Source organism: Phaenicophaeus curvirostris, chromosome 2, assembly GCF_032191515.1.
Source record: "Phaenicophaeus curvirostris isolate KB17595 chromosome 2, BPBGC_Pcur_1.0, whole genome shotgun sequence".
NCBI classification, from domain to species: Eukaryota; Metazoa; Chordata; class Aves; order Cuculiformes; family Cuculidae; genus Phaenicophaeus; species Phaenicophaeus curvirostris.
This window is the reverse complement of record NC_091393.1, coordinates 119221761-119236732: the sequence shown is the minus strand read 5'-3', so window position 1 is coordinate 119236732 and position 14972 is coordinate 119221761. Positions and strand designations below refer to the sequence as shown.

General features: G+C 45.2%; 1 protein-coding gene across 1 annotated transcript in view; it reads right to left on the bottom strand.

The window, feature by feature from the left end:
• The window catches only part of MSRA (methionine sulfoxide reductase A), a 293652-nt gene extending 279188 nt beyond the window's left edge, over positions 1-14464 (bottom strand). Inside the window, exon 1 of the mRNA XM_069850727.1 lies at positions 14332-14464. Within this exon, the coding sequence (XP_069706828.1) occupies positions 14332-14464 (133 nt within the window). The remainder of the gene's footprint in view (positions 1-14331) is intronic.
• Between the last annotated feature and the right edge of the window lie 508 nt (positions 14465-14972).

Genomic DNA, 14972 nt, shown 5'->3' with positions numbered 1-14972 from the left:
ATAGCAAGTAATACAGACAACTTGGTAGGAAAACAAGTGCATTAACCCACTCAACACTAAGATACAATGGATAAGTTCCTACCCCAAATCCCTTCACTGATCAACAGTGTTTTAAACAGGAACCATGTTCAGCTGCCAACAACATCAGAAGACATGTTTCAGAAGCAGAATGCTCCACTTCTGAAGATGTGAATATGGCAAAGAGGTACTCCGTTACCTACTGCGTAATTTCAGAAGGTGCTGCTGCACTCCAGAGCGATTATACCCAAATCACTGAATTTATGATTGGATTTATGAGAGAAATGATAAAAAATGGAGGAGGGTCAGAAAGTTGTAGAATCACACACACAAGAAAGAAAAGGATCATTACAGAATCACAGAATTACTTCAGCTGGAAAAGGCCTTCAAAAACATCGAGTCCTACCATAAACCTAACACTGCCAACTCTACCACTAAACCATGCCCAAAACAACTGTAAACATATCTCTGGGTCAGCTTATTGATATTTCTCTTCTTCATATAAAAAATATTAGTACATTGCGCTTGAGAACCCACCCTCTACGTCTGGTTTGCCTGCTAATATCTTCTCTTTCCCATTCCTTTTCTGAGTAGAATCTTTGAAAATTGTCACTAAAGATACTACTAGTATTAAGTATTATTACTCTCTGAGCAGTTTTTTTCATTAAAAGTTGTCTGAGTGTGAGGTCCTGCATGTGGGTCAGGACAAACCCAAGCACAAATACAGGCTGGGTTGAAAAAGGATTGAGAGCAGCCCTGAGAAGGAATTGGGGGTGTCAGTGGATGAGAAGCTCAACGTAGGCCAGCAATGCCCAGAAAGCCAACCACACCCTGGGCTGCACCAGAAGAGCGACCAGGAGGACGTGGAAGGGGAGAAGCCTCTGCTCTCGTGAGACCTCACATAGTCTTGGGTTCAGTTCTGGAGTCCTCAGCACACTGATCTGTTGGAGTGAGTGCAGAGGAGGCCAAGAAGATGAACCAACGGATGGAACACCTCCCATATGAGGACAGGCTGAAAGAGTTGGGCTGACAGATGAACAGAGTGAAAGAAAAGACAGCTTTTGATTCAGGGCAGCCAGAAAAACTCTTTGGGCAAGAAGAAATCTTCAAGACTTTACACTGAATACCAACTACAGAGATAGGTCATTAAATTACATTATTGCCTCAATTAATTCTGGTTGCGTTGTTCTGGGGAAAAAAAAAACAGAGAAGATACAAATCATTCACAGAAACAAAATTCTGCACAAAGAGGAGAAAAGAACACCTTTTTGGTTTAAGTGCACTTTTTTACCCTGTAACACAGCTTACTTCAATGAAACTGAGACAGACTACTTTGCATTCACTGCACAACAAAGGCATCCACATAGGCAGCTACCTGGAGCAGTTATGATGCTGTAAATCCACACCTGGCTTACACTGAGCTAACCTGTGCATGTAACTGTACTGTAAAACCTGATCATGTCTAGTTTGGATGAGTCTGCCTAGCACTTACCCTTTTCTTTAAGAATCCTATATGTAACAGAGCTCTGCCATGCTGAAAAGTAAGGTTATATTTTTTTTAAAGTCATCTGTTTTATGAGGAGATATTAAAACAGCTTTACTCCTTAACAGAGCACAGAAGAAGGCAGCATGAGACTGCCGTACCATTTCTCCGAAAATGGAGAGATGCTAAATGACTATGTAGACACAAAAAGGGATAAGAAGAGCAATAACTTACGGAGTCAACATTAAAAGAGCATTCTAGGTAGTCAAAGTAGTTCAAGCCAGGGGAGCTTCAGGCTCGACATAAGGAAAAAATTCTTCCCTGAAAGGGTCATTAGGCAATGGAACAGTCTGCCCAGGGAGGTGGTTGACTCGCCTTCCCTGGAGGTTTTTAAGGTGCGGGTGGATGAGGTACTGAGGGGCATGGTTTAGAGATTGGTGGGAATGGTTGGACTCGATGATCCGGTGGGTCTCTTCCAACCTGGTGATTCTATGATTCTGTGATTCTATGATGCTAAGCCTGGAAAAGTATCCCAAATGGAAGACTGGGATAGACGTGTCAATGGTATAAAGAACATCAAACAGCTACATAATTGAAGTACAAGTCAGTGGGCCCATGGAAGATTGTAGAAGATCTGCTTAAGTCCACAAAAATAACCAGAGGGCTGGAACATCTCTCCTATGAAGAAAGGCTGAGAATGATGGGCTTGTTCAGCCTGGAGAAGAGAAGGCTCTGGGGAGACCTTATTGCAGCCTTCCAGTACTGAAAGGGGACTGATAAGAAAGATGGGGACTGATAAGAAAGATGGGAACAGACTTTTTGGCAAGGCCTGTTGAAATAGGACAAGGTTTCAAACTAAAAGAGGGGAGATTTAACCAGATATAAGGAAGATATTGTTTACACAGAGGGTGGAGACACTGGCACAGTTTGCCCAGATAGGTGGTCAATGCCCCATCCCTTGAAACATTCAAGGCCAGGTTGGACGGGGCTCTGAGCAACCTGACCTGATTGAAGATGTCCCTGTTCACTGCAGGTGGCTGGACTGGATGGGTTTCAAAAGTCCCTTCCCACCTAAACTATTCTATGATTCTCTGGTTGCCTAAGACAGCAAAGACAGGCTTCCTGTCATAATACTTTAGCTGGTTATAAGACCAATGTCTTCATCTGAGCTGATCACTGGACACTCCCCTTAAAGCCAGTGGAAGAAACAGGCATTTTAGGGCACCATTCACCTGTTTTAAATGTCTTTTGACATTTACTGTGTAATGAATTAATCATGCAACTGCATGTCTTATCTGTAAAAGCAAAACTCTGTGTATTGTTGTACCAGTCCTCACTGCAGCAATTCAACAGCACACATTCCTTTCCAATTCTCTATCCCAGCTCTGCACCTGGTAAAATGAAAAGCCAATACAAGGTGTTTCGCCCAGTACTTTTCTGTCTGCTGTGGAAAGAGAAGGAGAAATGGGCAACCATATCCCATGTTTCTACCTGTAATATACTTTGATCAAATGAGCGTTACTGAGGCACCAGTGCAAGCTGGGGCACAACCTGATCTACACCTGGGTTGGGACAATCCCAAGAAAAACTACAAAAAGTAGATTGGAAGCAGCCCTGACGAGAAGGACTTGATGGTGCTGGCAGGTGAGAAGCTCAACATGAGCCAGAGATGTGCGCTTGCAGCCAGTAAGCCAAACCATGTTCTGAGCTGCACCCAAAGCAGCGGGACCAGCAGGGCGAGGGAGTGGATTCTGCCCTTCTGCTCTGCGCTGGTGAGATCCCACCTGGAGCCCTGCATTCAGTTCTGGAGCCCTCAGCACAGGAAGGACATGGATCTGTTAAAGCAAGTCCAGTAGAGGCCACAAAGGTGATCCAAAGGCTGAAGCATCTCCCACATGAGGACATGCTGAGAGAATCAGGATAAGACCTTATACCAGCATTCCAGCACTTGAAGGCACCTACAGAAAAGCTGGGGAGGGGCTCTTGATCAGGGAGTGCAGCGATAGGACAAGGGGGAACGGTTTTAAGCTTAGAGAAGGGAAAATATAGATGAGAGATTAGGAAGAAATGTTTTCCCATGAGGGTGGTGAGGCACTGGAACAGGCTTCCCAGAGAAATCATAGCTGCCCCATTCCTGGAGGTGTTCAAGATGAGTTTGGATGGGGCTTGGAGCAACCTGATCTAGTGAAAGGTGTGCCCACCCATGGCAGGGAGTTGGAATTGAATGGGCTTTTAAGGTCCCTTCCAACCCAAAACATACTATGATTCTATGATCTCCTACACAGTATTTTAGCGATGCCTACTTTTAAGTGAATATCTGCAACAGCCCATCATATAAAACTAACTTAAAGTCTTCCCATATATACTAACTTTGTGCTACTGTGACTATGTTGAAGTCAGGCAAATATACTGAAGAAGAAGAACATTTGTTCATCCAACTTACACAGACACAACTGAAGACACAGCTGGTGCCACAGATCTTCAGCATCTAAGCACCAAAGGCTTCTACATAATAGCATGGAGGCCAAATAAACTGAAATGTTTCTGTCAACCTTCTTGTTTTCTGAGCCAAAATCACAACACTACCTAAACATCTGGTCAATGTCATTCATGCAAGAATTGCATGAAACATAAAAGGACTCCATTAGGCAAAGAAGTCCAATGTATCCCAGGATTCACACAAAATAATATAAAAAATTCTCTAGTGAAAAAAAATTACCTGTGTAAATATAACCCTTGTGTTTAGTTCTCATAACTGACAGGTTTGTTTAACAACACAAATTTGGCAAATTCAGACGTTACATCCCTTTTCAAGAACCAGAAGCTATTGAATCGCGTGTACCACGCCGCTACCTTTTATTAGAAATAATTATCCTCTTTTATTACACAACTTTGAATGATTCCTCAGAGCAGCATCCACACATAATCCTCTGAATAAAGAGCCTCTGGATTCATTTTTCATTTCAGAGAGAGAAATTACAGTATCAGCAAGAGGAGTCTCCTTCAAGCCTTATTTGCATTCAAGAGGCTGCCAGTTGGGTAAAGTTTCTCCCCATTTAAGTAATTCTGTTTCCCAGCAACCCGCGCTGTTGCCAAGAGAAACCCCGGGGAGAGCTTCCTCCGCACCCGCCCCGTCGCAGTCCTGGGGGTACAGCTTTGTGCAGCGCTGCTTCATGCCAGTGCACACACCCGACTGTGAGCGGCATGCTAAGTAGCCTGCCAGCAACTCCAGGGACTCGAACAAGAAATTTTTTATTTTGGAGAGGGCTTAGTGATGAATGACATAGTCCCTTCTGTCGCAAGGTAGTCAGAGGTGATAAGGCAGTGCAGGGTTTTTCAGCGGGGTGGTGTTACCTTGGGAGCAGCGTTTGACAGCTGGATGTGCAGCTCTGTAAACATATTTCCTGCATGCTCTTAATCTATCAAGCATCATGTGTGCATGCTAACTTCCTTTTTGTTGTTGTTTTCCAGCTGCCACGAGCAAAAAAGCACGTGCAAACAACAAAAAAGAAATCCCTGTAGACTGACTTAACCTTTGCTTCTCCTTGCAACACCTCTGAAAATGTAAATGTAATGGGTGGTTAAAACGTAATTCCTGTTTTTTCCAATGACAGAACAAAATTAAAGTTGTGCACTTGGCTTGAAAATCAGCTGCTTAGAGTTGAGATATAAACACCTGACAAGATGCAAAAAGAAGAGAGAGAGAGAAAAAGCCATGGCATGTCAGTTCAAACGGGATTTTCAAGGAAATTCATCTCACACCTACTTGTAAAGATGTTGTAACCACAAAGTTCAGAAGTTGTCTTTCAGATAATAAACAATTACTGGAGGTGAGGTGCTTCTGCAAAGAAACGTATTCTGCTTTACATCCTTTCTGGTTTGAATCTTGCCATATGCAAGGAAATTGTAATGAAATTTAATAATGTAAGGAAATCGATGGCACGAGGGCATTTGATGCAAATATTGCCTCTTAGAATGAAGACGTGAGTAATTAACTCTTGTGAATTGGAAAGGTAAATTGACATTTGAGAAATGCTGGACCACATATGACATTGCTGCTAAACATGTTCCTGAACTGTAATTCAGTGGAAGGCAGATCTGACTTTTTGTGGCCCGTATTCCATATAAATGTCAGTAAAAATGGGAAAATAGTTAATACTTTATGAAAAACACAATATCAGGTAAATAAAGTGACGGAAAACTTTAACAAATTAATCCTTCTAAACCTTAAGAGAAACTGTATTTCTTTCATAGGCTTTGTTCTGAGTCATGATCTCACTCAATAATCTCTGTTTTAGACACATAATACATCGATATTAAATTCATGCCTGAAAAAAAAGGTTTATATTTGTGATTAATATTTTAACATTTAAGGAAAAATATCTAATATTTTTAATTTTATTCCTTATACCCTACTGAAAAAAATATGTTAGAAAACATTAAGCTTACATTTTAGCTGGCAATTCTATTGTGAAATCTTGTGGCTTGCACAATCCAGCAAACTGTCAGAATATTAGAGAAAACCTGTTTAAAACTTTTCAACCTAATACTGCGTACATATTTTGGCACGGCATAAGCATAGGGTACCAGATTTTTTCCCTAATTCTGCACAGCACGAAGTGGCTACAAACCCACGGAGATTCCCATAAGGTACTAATTCTCCAGGACCCAGGAATGGGGCTGTTCCATTCTGCAGTTCACCATGTTGCATTCGCTCTTGGTAGGGATGTGCTGATGATTCAAGAATAAGTTATTCAGTGATCACAGCTCAGTGGTATCCAGCACGCTTTGTCAGTGCAATGCCTCTTATAGAAGTCAGCATAATTTAAATTTTAATGACAACATGGATTCATCAGCTGTTGAGAACATTATTGGATAATGCCCATGCCTGCAAGGATCAACTTCCACCGGGAAGTCTCTGTATCAGGCCAAGAACATGCTTAAGAAAAGTTGCGGTCCTACAGCATCAGCTCCTTTCATGTGCTCAAGGCAGCCTACGTAGACCAAGCAGACGCCTCTTCCAATAGTAAGGAATGAAAAAAATGAACGTACTAGACCACAGGCCATGAGTTTGATCACAATGTTTTTTGTTTGGTGCTGTAAGAATGGTAAAAATGACTAGCATGGACAGAAATTCTACTAAAACAGGCACAGAAGCAGAACAATTTAAAGAGGTATTTCTGCTTCCAAATGTTTATTTATTTCTACTGTATTTGGAAACTATTATTGGAGGAATGGCCAAGAAGATGATTTGAGGGTGCAGCACCTCCCATATGAGGACAGGCTGAGAGAGCTGGGCTTGTTCAGCCTGGAGAAGAGAAGTCTGGGGGGAGACCTTGTAACAGCCTTCCAGTTCTTATCCTGCAGGGAAACTAGGGAGGGGCTCTTCATCAGGGAGTGCAGGGATGGGATTGAGGGGGAATGGTTTTAAGCTGAAAGAGGGGAGATTGAGATGAGATCTTAGGGAGAAATGTTTTCCTTTACGGGTAGTGAAGTACTGGCACTGGTACTGGTAGTGAAGTTGCCCAGCGTAATAGTGGCTGCCCCATCCCTGGAGGTGTTCAAGGTCAGGCTGGATGGGGCTTGGAGCAACCTGATCCAGTGGAAGATGCCCCTGCCCATGGCAGGGGTTTGGATCTGGATGGGCTTTAAGGTCCCTTCTGACCCAAACCACTCTATGATTTTATGAGACTGCTATACAGGCAGAAATGCAAAAGGAGCACGGCCAAAAAGAGAGCAGACTGGAGGGTCTGACCCTAGCCTCCCGCAGTCACTTAAACAAGTACCAGCATCCCAGGAATGCTTTGGCTGGTCATTTCGATATATCTGCTTATGATACTAATTCAGCCACAGAGGAGGATCGTTAAGAACCTGTGGGAATTCTATAACTGCTGGAGCATCCTAGAAAACACGGACATGCTGATATCCCCACAGTTACAGCAAAGAGAATTTACAGAGCCACAGCACAGCTGAAGTTGGAAGGAATCTCTGGAGGTCAGCTGCACCACTGAGAGCCAGATCAGCTGGAGCAGGGTGCTCAGTACTGCATCCAGTCAGATTTTATATCCAAGGATGGAGAAGCTACAACTTTTCTGGCCAACGTGTTCCACAGTTCAACCGACCTCTTCTCTTAAATGGAATTCCCTGCATTTCAGTTTGTGCCTGTCACCTCTTGTCCACCCATGGGGCACCAAAAAGATGAATCTGTCTCCATCTCCTTCACTCCTTTCCATCAGTTATTTATACACATTGATATGATCCCCCTGAGCACCATGCCCCAGATTCACTGAATTCAGGCAGAGCCATCCTTTCACTGAAAGACAGTGTATTTGTTTTAACAATACCAAGGCAACTGATCCTGCTACATCTGAAGACAACACTAATAATAAAGTAATGACAGTGAGACCTATCAAAATCTCTATTTCCTATGCTCAGTAGCCACATTCTTCTCTAGATGTCTCAGCAAAAATATGCAGTGCAACTTTTTCTTGATTTCATAATGCCAAGTTGAAGTATTATACTAATTCCACACAGAACTGAAATGCATTGTTGTGTGAATTTAATGTAAAATATATAGTCTTGGATTAAATCAAATAGCAGAAGCAAATGCAGATCAATTCCTAAAGTTAAAAATCTATTTTTAACAGATACTATTTTTAATCAGACACTGTACCAATGACCTGCAAAGCTCTTGGGTATGCAAGAGATGATCACTTAAACACAAAGCTCCCAGCGCAACACTTCAACCCAGAATGTTAGTTATGCTTTAGTACACAAACAGGAAAATACTGGGTAGGAAGAAGACTAGAGCTGACGCTAACACTGTCACTAGTAAAATCCTGTGCCTATTTCTGATACCCAGAACTCAAGGAAGACATTAATTAATTAATTAATGGCAGTTTAAGGAAAAGAAACAAAAATGAATAAGTGCTTGAAAATGTGACTTCTGCTGACAGAATAAAGATTCACTTTGCTTGGGTTTTGTCTGGGTAAAGTCTTTGGTATTTTTTTTTTTAAAAAACGGGTAACCATCAATTTAATTATGATTTAAACGTATTTCCTGAAAACTAGAAAACACAGACCCGTGGTTTGCCTCTTTGTTAAGGAAACTGTTCCAAGCTGCAATAGTTGGAAGTTGAAACATAACAAAGTGATTCAAAATATGCACCTTTTCAGTGGAGAGAGTTGGGAAACATTGGAACAATTTGTGAAATTCTACAATGGATCCTCTGTCAGATGACAATTTTAATCAATGTTTTCTTTAAAGAGCATAATCTGATTCAATCAAGAATTAATTCATGGAAATGCTGTGTTCTTTCTTATACGGAAGGTCAGACTAAAGTTCAGCATGACCTCCTCCACATTCGTAATTATTTCCCCATTAATCTCTAAATATAAAGCTAAGAGGCTTAATAGGTTTAAGCAATTGTAAGACTGTCTACCCATGAGCTGTATCTTTACTGCCTAAAAAAAAGTTAGCCCACTACAGATCTGTATGTCACAATGTAAGTACCTCTGCTAGGAACATAGCTGAGATCACAAAGAGGTTTTCTCACACTACTCCGTGGAACAAAATACCCTTTTAATTTACTACACACTGCTATCTCAGGCTATCTACCAGAAAAAAACTGTATGTGCATATATGTGTTATTATACAATGTCTTGCATAGAACGTTCCCTCTACAGTATTAGGGCTCCTTGACTAGTGCTCCTACCACTATCATAAAATAAAATAGTCAATTAAATATAAGCAATATATACTCACAATCTCATAAAACACAGGCAAGTTTCAGCACTAATGTAACCAAAATTAATTCTGAAAACTAGAGTTATAGTAGAAAGGTAGAAGCAATAAATGTGGTTTTACTATAAAGCATGCATTGCATCATTATACAGAAATCACAGGAGGGAAATTATTTTCCAAAATTAATGCTGGTCTACTACAAGGAAGGAAACAGCACTACAAACTCTAGTTCCCAGATTACGGAATTTGTTGAAGATTAGATAAATCCAACTTGATTGAAAGAGCAAGCCAAGCTTACTGATGTTTGCGTTGTGTTCAGCTCACACTGTATTATTTTATCCCCATTTAACTGACTTCCACAAACTCAACCCTTTGTAGGACAAAACAAGTTCTTCCAGTCACTTCACAGAAATCCATGTAAGATACATGGTTTAACTGCATCATTTTCTTAGATTCATATCCTAAACCAGTAATAACTATACAATAAAACAAAAAAGAGCTACACAGACAAGGTCAAGTCCAACATAATTCCGTGGTCAGCAAGTTAGAAAGTAACAGGAATGCAATTTAGCTTTTCACATGCCTAGGTTAAATGTAGCTTTCAAGTTGAAGTTGTCACTCAGCTGCCTTTGCCTCTCCTTTGGACTGCAGCAAAGGAGGAAGCAGTCTGAGCTGGTCTCTGTACTCACAAGATCTGTGAACGACGATCAAGAACCCTCAGCATGAGAGGTTCCCTGCCAAACAACAAATGTCACTGAGCAGCAGAACACATTCATGCCCACTTCACGTCCAGAAAGCATCAGGAACTTGGAGGGTTGAGACCAGGATGCACAAGCAGGTGCAATGCAATTAACACAGTGTGCAGGAGGCACAAAGAGAGCCCAGAAGTGCCACTCACTGAAGAAAAAACCTTCAGCTAATGAAAACACCTTCCAGGACACACAGACCCGACCCAGACAGCACTGCCATCTCTGGTACTTCCAGAATGAACTCCTGCGAGTGGTCTCAGGTTGTGGGGAGAGGCAGGTGCTCCTCCACAGGGATGGCAGCAAGGGCAGCAGCCTCACCTTTGAGAGCTGCGCTCTGGCAGACACAGTCACTGAAGAGCAAAGGAAGGAGCTGCAAGAAGGAGTGAGCACATTATATTGCATTGGAAATGAGGAGCAGATCAACAGGATCTTCAGAGAGACCACAGAGACAGGAAGCTAAACACCCTGCAGCTCAGTTAGAGGCCCTCAACACCATTGAAGATGGACAGGGTGGACATCTTGGGTCACTGGACTAGGATCAGCACTAGTTACCACTTAAAAGAAAGGTCTGGCTGATGTTTTCTTCAAGTGTCTGCACACTCAAGCAGAGTTTAGTTCACAAAAAAAGACAACTCAGATGTCCAAGCGTGGTCACAGACCTATAACATGATCAGAGCTGGAGACCAGGCACAGCACACATAACTCAAGCAGTGTCATGAATAAAAACAGGGTATGTAGGAAGGATTAGCAGAGAAGAACAGGATGGGGAGCTGCACTCTGTGGAAACAAACTCCTTGACAGAACAGAGCTCTAGTGTGAAAACGAAGCCATGTCTGCTGAGAGCCTCTGAGTCAAGGTCAGAGGGGAAACACTGGAGATGGTGTGATTTGGGGTCTGCTATTCAGCAGCTATACAAGAGAAGGTAAGTGCATGAGGGCTTCTACACAGCTAGTGAAGTCTCCAGACTGCAGGCTCTGGTCCTCCAGGAGATTTCAGCTCCAAGACAACTTCTGGGAGGGTAACGTCACTTGTCCAAGCCATTCGGGAAGCTGCAGTAATGACATTTTTATATGGGAAGTGCCAGAGGGACCAACCAGGGGTAACAGCTGGTTGCTGACTGGCTGTTCAGAAGCAGGGAAGAGCTGGTGGCACTGCAGTAGCAGATGGCAGGGAGCCACAGTGACTCCAAGATGACGGAGTTCAGTATCCAAAGGAAGGCTAGAAAGGTAAACAGGCAATTCATCGTGGACTTCCATAGCGCGGATTCTGGCTTACTTAGGGAACCTGTGAAAGCCCCCGCAAGCCTGTCAAAGGGAAAAAGTGGTGGTGGAAATTCAGGGTGGTCTGAATTTTGGCAAAAACTTTCCGAGAGAAGTAAGGAACAAAATATCATGCAGAAAACCTGGGAACTTCACCACAGGCACAGAGCTGCTTAATGAACTAAAATGCAGAGAGCATACAAGAAGCAGAAACAATAACAAGCAACAAAGTGTATCAAAGCATCGCCTAGGCATTGAGGGACACAATCAGAAAGACCAAAGCTGGAGTTAAAAGTAGCTAGGGACATAAATGGTAATAAGAAATGATTCCATAAAAGCAATATAAAGAAGCTCAGAGAAAATCTAGGTGCATTGATGAATACAGAAGACAGCTGAGAAGTAGTACAGAAAAGAATAAAGCACTCAAAACCTCTTTTGCCTAAGTCTTCACAAAACCTCTGCAGGCACAGACACAGTCAGAAAGCAAAGCAACAAACAATGTGAGGAAAGATGGGTTATGACTACTTAAAAGAAGCTAAGCCACATGGAGTTTCTTCAGGACTGTGAAGCAAGCTTGCTGGTGCAACCATCAGAACGCTGTGACAGATCTAGTTACAATGATATCTAGAAAAATCTCAGGGATCAGGTAGATCTCTGATGAGGGGATATGGGCTACAGTAACAGGCATTTTGAAGGAAGGTAAAAAGAGGACTGAGGAGAGGAACCACAGGCGGCTCAGCCTTGGCTCAATCCCAGGAAAGATTATGGAGTACATCCTCTTAGAAATCATTTCCAAACACAAAGAGAACAGGAACACTCAACACATTCACCAAAGGCAAATCACAACCAGCCAGGTTGCTTTTTATGATGGAACTCGGCCATGCAGATGAGGGCAAAGCAATGGATGTAATATATGTTGGCTTTACCAGGGCTCCTGACGCCATCTCTTACAGCATTTGCCTTTGGAAGCTGAGAAAGTACTGGCTGGAAGAGCAGGCTGCTAGACACTAGACACATCAAAAATCGGCAGGACCACCAGAATCAAAAGGCAGTGATCAATATCTTGATGTCTGCTGTGTAGCAGGTTACCCCAGGGGCTGATGCTGGGGCCAGTATCATTCAATATCTTAAACAATAACATGAACGATGTGACAGAAAACATGCTCAGCAAATTTGAGGGCAATGCTAAACAGAGGGTGAGACAAGCATGCCAAACAACAGAGCTTCGGTCCAAGAAGATCTGGAAAAATTTCAGCTCTGTGTCACCAGAAACCTCAGGAAGGTCAACAAGGAGAAGTGCAAGTTCTGCATCAGTGCAAGATAATCACAGAATAGTTTGAGTTGGAAGGGACCTTAAAGATCATCTAGTTCCAACCCCCTTGACATGGGCAGGGACACCTCCCACTAGATCAGGTTGCCCAAGTCCCCATCCAGCCTGGCCTTGAACACCTCCAGAGAGGGGGCAATCTCAGCCCTGCTGGAAAGGACTTGGAATTATCACAGCTCCATGTCCTTCCTGTGCTGAGGACTCCAGAGCCGGATGCAGGGCTCCAGGTGAGGTCTCACCAGGGTGGAGCAGAGGGGCAGAATCTCCTCCCTGGCTCTGTTGGTCCCACTGCTTTGGATGCAGCCCAGCACATGGTTGGTTTCTGGGCTGCAAGCACCCGTTATCAACTCATGTTGAGCTTCTTCTGCCCTGGCACCCCAAGCCCTCCTCCTCAGGGCTGCTTTAACAGGAATACAACAGGAAAATTCATACGGCAAAGGGGAAAACAGGCGCTTGGCTGCTCCAGGTAGGGATTTATTCCTGCTCTGACAACCACCAGGTTGCGCAGGACAGGACACTGTCTGGGGTCACCAAACAGGTCATAGAATCATAGGATGGTTCGAGTTGGAAGGGACCTTAAAGATCCAGTCCCAAACCCCCTGCCATGGGCAGGGACACCTCCTACTAGATCAAGCTGCTCAAGGCCCCATCCAACCTGCCTGTGAACCTCCAGAGATGGGGCAGCCACCATTTCCCTGGGCAACCTGTTTCAGCCTCATGGTGAAGAAATTCTTCCTTGTGTCAAGCCTAGATCTGCCCCTCTCCAGTTCATACCCATTGCCCCTAGACCTATCACTACAAGCCTTTGTGAGCGGCCCCTCCTCAGCTTTCCTGTAGCCCCTTTCAGGTATTGGAAGGTGACTTTAAGGTCTCTCTGCAGCCTTCTCTTCTCCAGGCTGAACAACCCCAACTCTCTCAGCCTGTCCTCCTACAGGAGGTGCTCCAGCCCTAGGATTATCTTTCCAGCCCTTCTCTAGACTCACTCCAACAGATCCATGTCCTTCCTGTGCTGAGGACTCCAGAACTGGACATGGGGCTCCAGGTGGGTCTCACCAGAGCGGAGCAGAGGAGCAGAATCTCCACCCTCACCCTGCTGGTCCCACTGCTTTGGATGCAGCCCAGGTCACGGTTTGGCTTTCTGGGTTGCAAGCGCACATTGCCAGCTCACATTGAGCTCCTCATCCCCCAGCACCCCAAATCCTTCTCCTCAGGGCTGCTCTGCCCTGCCTGTGTTTGCGCTTGGGATTGCCCCGACTCAGGCGCAGGACCTTCCATTTTGATAGGAACGGTTGGACTCGATGATCCAGTGGGTCTCTTCCAACCTGGTTATTCTATGATGCTATGACCTTGCACTTGACCTCGTTGAACTTCATGAGTTCCAAGTTCAAGCCGTGCAATCCACCTCCTCGGAGGTTTGCAGCACTGAGCTGGGCAAGGCTCTAACTTTGAAAGCAGCTGCGCTTAGAGCAAGGAACCAAACTGGATTACATAGTTATCCTCTACTAGATGGGAGGTGCTGCAGCTCAGCCCCCCCCCACCTCCAGCCTCCCCCACCCCGCCCGCTCTGCGCATGCGCACACCGCGCCCCCCCGCCCCCCCCCCCGGGAGCGTCGCGCGCCTGCGCACGTGGCCGCCCGAGGCACCGGCTTCTCCGCCTCGCCCCCCCCCACCCCCCACCCCGACCGCCACCGGGGGCCAGGGGGGTATAGTGGGAGCGCCCCCCCCCCGCACACAGACAGAGAGCTCGTTACCTGCCACCGGGATGCGCTGGGTCCTGCCGGGCAGCGCGTCCTCCTTCCGCGGCAGCCGGGAAGCCGAGTCGCCCATCCTGCAGGTGGAGCTGCGGAGCGCCAGGAGGAGGAGGCGCCGCGCGGGGACCGGCATCGCGCGGGGGGGGACGGGAGCGGCGCGCGCCCGGGGCGGGGGGGGCAGCGGCACGCGCTTCCCGGGGCTGGGCTGGGGGGGGGCTGGAACGCGCTTCCCCGGTGTGTGGGTGGCGAGGAGGGGGCAGCCTCCTAGAATCGTAGAATAACCAGGTTGGAAGAGACCCACCGGATCATCGAGTCCAACCGTTCCTATCAAACACTAAACCATGTCTCTCAGCACCTCGTCCACCCATCCCTTAAACACCTCCAGGGAATGTGAATCAACCAGCTCCCTGGGCAGCCTGTTCCAGTGCCCAGTGACCCTTTCTGTGAAGAATTTTTTCCTAATGTCGAGCCTGAATCTCACCTGGCGGAGCTTGAGGCCATTCCCTCTTGTCCTGTCCCCTGTCACTTGGGAGAAGAGCCCAGCTCCCTCCTCTCCACAACCTCCTTTCAGGTAGTTGTAGAGAGCAATGAGGTCTCCCCTCAGCCTCCTCTTCTCCAGGCTAAACACCCCCAGCTCTCTC